Source organism: Capsicum annuum, chromosome 2 (genome assembly GCF_002878395.1).
Source record: "Capsicum annuum cultivar UCD-10X-F1 chromosome 2, UCD10Xv1.1, whole genome shotgun sequence".
Taxonomy (NCBI): domain Eukaryota; kingdom Viridiplantae; phylum Streptophyta; class Magnoliopsida; order Solanales; family Solanaceae; genus Capsicum; species Capsicum annuum.
The window spans coordinates 129,718,194-129,723,994 of record NC_061112.1 but is presented as its reverse complement, the minus strand read 5'-3'; the positions used below and the strand labels follow the sequence as shown (position 1 = coordinate 129,723,994).

The window sequence follows — 5,801 nt, the reverse complement described above, 5'->3', positions numbered from 1 at the left end:
CACTATCTTAGTGCTGTTTTGTATAGAACTTTATTTACAGATAAAATAAAAGAATGAAGTTCCCTAACATGCCAAGAAAATCTAAAAGAACAGAAAAAGCTCAGATGTAGCCAAACAGGTGAAGGAAAACTGCTAAAATGGGCACAAAAAGTGCCAAGCTCATGCCAGGATTTGCAATGACAAAATCTTTGGTAATCTTGAGAACTTCTATTCCTGTTTGAATCCTTGCTGCCCATCTCACCAATCTTTCCAACTCATCAGGTGACATCGATGAGATGACCTGTTCAGCTCTCTGTGCATCCTCCCTTGTAAGCTTCAAATTCAAATTGTTCACTCATGTTAGTGAGTAAGTAGCCAACCATCTATCTCTGAACAATTTTCATAGTGGTTGAAATGGATCTTTTTAGGGCTGAGTGATGGGGCTTAATATACAGAAAGTTAAAGTGGTTAAGCACAAATCTTGTGAAAGAAATAACTACATGGTCATTGCATCTTAATTGTCATTACAAATAACTTATATAGATGTTCTAATTGCTCATTAACTTCTCAACACTTGGAACTAAACAAACAAACAACAAGGGAAAGCCAGCAATCTTCTCATTTTGGAACCTCATGTGAAATTTACAAAAGCTGAGGCCCTTGTGGAAGATGCAGGAAGCTTATTGAAATACAAGAATAACAACAGGAGTGAAGACAAAGATAAAGTACTTTTTTCCTTTCTTCTTTATATTGTAAGTTAGTTAAAATGAGGTCCAAATGAATCTAAGCCTGCTGGCCCCAATTAGCCCAGTTGGCAGAACTTCCAACTCTTGGCATGCTATTCACCTTTGAGTAGACATCAACTTTGAAGTAAGCTCCACACATGGCTCCTTCACTATCCACTCTTGGCATTGCTTTCATCTTGTAACTTGGATGCTCAAAGCTCTTCAATCCACTTTCACTGTGGTACATGCACCCTGCCAAAGATATCAATCGCATCAAGAATCAATCTTTTTCATGTGCTTTTCTTATTGAAAAGAAAAAAATGTACTTGTCAAGCGTAACTTGGAAAGATAAAGACATTTTGCTTTAAGCACTGGTCCAATGTGAGCTACATACCAGCTGGGAAGGGAGCAAATGATTTGAGACAGCTTGCTTTTATATGATCCACATTATCAGAGATCATGACAGATACATCAGATGCTATTCCCCAGTAGAGCTTTACAGTTTCATCAGCACCCTATACATAGACACCATTCATGACATTGAGTTATTGAAAGGGGAAAAATGATATTTGCTTCATTCATATGATAAATGTATGTAGATAAGATGGTGAGGCTGAGCAGTCAATGGAGTAAGGATGATTCAAATGTGCTAAAATCATCTTTTCCCATCTTCTCAAGTCTTGTAAGTAGTTATGACATAACTGTGTTGGTGGGAGGTAACAACTAGCTAATGAAATAGTCGAGGCGAGCGCTAGCTTGCTTGAAAACTACCATTATTATGCGGATAAAATTTAGAATTAGAAAAGAACTTACAAGGGCAACAAAGACATTGGCAGCCTTTTGATCATAGATCACAAAGCCAAAGCTACCCTCAAGGCCCTTGAGAACCTCATGAGCTGGGAATGGGCCTCTATCACGAAGGGTACGATATGCTTCACTCACAAGCATGGCCTCATCAGTACCCTTTGACAGGCCATACTGCTTGTTTAGTGCCCATAAATTGTTCAAACTTCCCAAGAAAATGCAGTATATGTCATTCAACCCACAGAACAACCTGGAAAACAAGAAAGTTCATACATTTGTCTCATAACCACAAATAAAAAGATCTGCAAAATGACAAAAAAATGAAGAATTCAAGAAATAATCATTAATATTTAGCATCCCACTTAATCTTTTTAAATTTATTTACTGGTGAAAAATTGAATCTTTATGATCATTTCTTAAATAGTTTATAGCCAAATCTCAATACAACATAGACATAAGTGATTTCTTTCCATCCATCCATCCAAGTCTTGGTGGACGAGCTACTAGTTATCTGAATGAGGATTTGCGCTGGCCCAAACACCATGATTATAAAATAAAGAATGTATCCAAATCTCAAGAAGAATGAATATTTGGTTGCATTTGTTTTGCATAAAAGATTCTTCACCTTTGCTGAGCATTTGATGAGGGTGAAGGTTTGGAATAGGCCAAGAAAGCCTTATCCATGAATCCAATGGAAAAGGCATTGTTGGAATTAGAAGCTAAGAAATGGTTCATGGTGTCTTGAGGGGATGAAGCCCTGTTGGATGATTGCAAAGAGGCAGGGCTTTGCAGCTCCTTTGGTGGATCAACCACACTTTTCTTGAAAATTGCCAACATTTTATTATTATTTTTTCTTCTCAAACTAAATAAATCAATGAAAAGCAAATGGTATTGAGAAAGCACAAAAAAAAATGAGAAAATATAAGGAGAAAATGACAAGTGATTGGATGAGGATTTATAGGTAAGTGGGGGGTGGAGGAGACAAAAGTGTCAACATTATCCATTAATAATCTTGAGATGGGGAGAAAGTTATGTTAATCTTATAAAATGTGCAAGTGGGCCATTCGTTGTCCTCTCGAGTATTTTTAGTGCCAAAAAATTTTAGAATGAAAAAAAATCATTCTTTTTCTAACTCGAGGTCGATGACATGGAGTGTTATGCTACTTAGGGTGTGAAACAATTTAACCAATCGATAAATTGAATCGATAAAAATGTTATCAATTTATTATTATTGAGTTATTGGATTAACAATTTTTTAATAATTTTATAAAAAAAAATTATTGGGTTATTGATTCGGTTTGATTTTTTCTTATTGGGTAAATCAATAACCCAATAAGAATATATATATACAAACTCTTAATTTCTCCTAACAACATTTAGTTCAAACTTGAAGATTCTTGTAATTTAAAATACATCATGTAGGATTTTTAGTTGTAACTAAGATTCAATTTTTTTCATGTTAGTTACTACTATTTCTATTTTATGAATATTTTATTATCAATTAAACCGAAAATCGAACCGTTAAAGACTAAAAGCCGATAAACCAAAAACTGATAAAAAATATCTTATTGGTTTGGTTATTGGTTTAGCATATTTAAAAATTGAAAACCAATAAACCGAACGATAATATATAAAACCGAATTGAACCGACCGATGCATGCCCCTAATGCTACTCTCTCTCCCCTTCCATATTTATACTTCTTCACTGTTCGCAACAAATTTTCTTCGACGCTGAAAATCTACTGCAAGCAAAAATAAAATAAACAAAAAGAATAGTTTTATATAAATGAATTTTGCGGGTACAATTTCGTTATTCTCTCGATTCTTCTCTCCTAAGTTTTTCCGTGATTCGAGGGCCTTTGCAGCGTGATTCTCGAATGTAGGATGATTTGAGCCTCCTAGAAATGCATTTGGATCTCCAGGAATATGAAACAACACTTCGTCTTGTCGAGTTGATCTCCGAGCAGAACTCCGCTAGTCAATTCTTTGAAGAGCTGTGTAGTCAATGCAGAGCTCTCTCCTATGCTTGCAGAATGTCCTTCCTTTTCTATTCTTCCTCCTAGAATGTTATGTTACTCCCCTATTTATAGTTGTAGGGGGTAGGCCTAGTTGTTTGTGATTGACCGAAACATGTCACTTTGCTACTTAACGCCTTTTGACTGGTTGTTGAATTTGAATGAGATTTCCACATTATTTGTACATGTGGAGGCGTCTCATTGGTCTTGGATTTGACTGGGATATCACGTCACTTGATGAGTTTGGGCTTCAAGGTGAGATGGACCTTGATGAGGAATACAATAGGCTTATTATTTTTTTAAGCCCAAAATAAGTTTAAACCCAATAAAATGTGGATCAAATTTTAATTTTCTATGAATTTGATCCAATAAATTTTATGTGTGTAAATTCACTTATTTATTTTAATATGTATAATAATACTTATTTAATTTATAAAATCAATAAATAATTTATTCATTTCTATTCATTTTATTCATAACATTAAAGATTTATTGTCTAATACTCCCTCCGTCCCATTTTACTCGTTCCAAATTTCCTAATTTGTTGTCCCATTTTATTTGTCCTTTTTTACTTATCAAGACAAGACAATTTTTTTTCCGTTATACCTTTAGTGTAATTGATTACTCCTTATTATTAGCATTCTTGAAAAATGTTGCAAAGAGGAGTACCATTAAGAGTACACCATTAAGAATATAAATGGTGTTTTGGTATTAGTCATCCATCAATATTGGAACTAACAACTAGATACAATTAAGAGGGGCAAAAATGGTAAAGGTACATTACCAATTATTGTTCTCTTAATAGCTGTGTCATTTCAATTTAGAACGGGTAAAATGGGATGGAGGAAATATATTTTTTGAAATATTAAAGAATTTGTTGGGTTAAATTAATATTTTCTTTTTCACTTTACACTTGAAGTGGATCACATAAAGAACATGTTAATCTTATGATATGAAACGAGTTAGACTACTGGTTGTGTTTATGTATTTTAGTTCCCAACAGTTGTTGGATTAAAGATTGATTATTCAATTAGTCATGACAAAGAGTAAATTTAATTCTTGGGAAATCCGAGAATAGGTCAAAGTTTATCTATAACCATATAATTTATAAACCATGACTTGACAGTGACACAAATCCTAGTCAGCGAATCATTATTTTTGGATAAAACATTATATTCCTTGGTATTGTTATAAAACAAAGAAAGAATAAAGAAGAAGAATAAAGAGAATAGAGAGAGTAATCGATATTTCTTCTCTTGAGGGATGAGAGATCATCAGATTATCAATATAATGAACAAAACCCCTCTATTTATAGGGAAAATTTACTCCTAGTCTGAGTAAAAGACGGATGCTTCAAATCCTAATAGATATCAAAGTAGATCTTCATAGACATTCACTATAATGTAAATACATTTATAACACTCCCCTTGAATGTCTAGATAAATAATATGACTCGTTAAAACCTTACTAGAAAAAACCCAGTGGGAAAAAAATTCAGTGAAGGAAAAAGAGTACACATCTCTAACAATACGCATATAGGCTGCCTCATTAAAAACCTTACAAGGAAAATCCGGTGGGACAAAACCTTGAAAGGGAAAAAGAGTACAACGCGTATTTGCTCCCCTTAAGGAGAACATCCTTGAACTTTTGCATTCCGATCTTGTGCAGCATCTTCTTGAAAGTTGCAATTGGAGAAGATTTGGTGAATAAATCAGTCACATTGTCAGTTGAACGAATCTGTTACACGTTAATATCATCATTCTTTTGTAGCTCATGTACGTAGAAAAGCTTTGGCAAAATGTGCTTCGTTCTATCTTCATTTATGAATCCTCCCTTAAGATGTGCTATGTATGCTGAATTATCTCTGTATAAAATTGTGGGTAGATTATCATATTTCACACCACATTTTTCTCGAATGAGATGTATCGTGGACCTCAACCATACACATTCTCGCCTTGCTTCATGAATAGCTATTATCTCAGCATGATTCGATGAAGTGACTACGATAGACTGATTTGTATATCTCCAAGATATGGCAGTACCACCACATATGAACACATAGCCTATTTGAGACCGAACTTTATGCGGGTTAGATAAGTACCCAACATCAACATGACCAATAAGATCGGGACTGCAATATTTAGAATAAAACAAGCTCATGTGTTTTATCCTATTTTGATGTCTCATATCAGGAGCAGAAATATATCTTGCTAACAAATTGAGGGAAAGGCTATATTGGGTCTTGTAGTTTTTTACAAGATACATGAATGCACCAATT

The 5,801-nt window shown here is 34.2% G+C and overlaps 1 protein-coding gene across 1 annotated transcript; it reads right to left on the bottom strand.

Moving 5' to 3' along the window:
* Positions 1-463: 463 nt before the first annotated feature.
* On the bottom strand, positions 464-2,476 carry LOC107859392 (stem-specific protein TSJT1). Its single transcript, XM_016704389.2, has 4 exons — positions 2,134-2,476; positions 1,518-1,758; positions 1,099-1,219; positions 464-956 (listed from the first exon to the last, which is right to left on the bottom strand). The coding sequence occupies exons 1-4, from the start codon at positions 2,343-2,345 to the stop codon at positions 763-765; spliced, it is 768 nt and encodes a 255-aa protein (XP_016559875.2). The 5' UTR covers positions 2,346-2,476; the 3' UTR covers positions 464-762.
* Between the last annotated feature and the right edge of the window lie 3,325 nt (positions 2,477-5,801).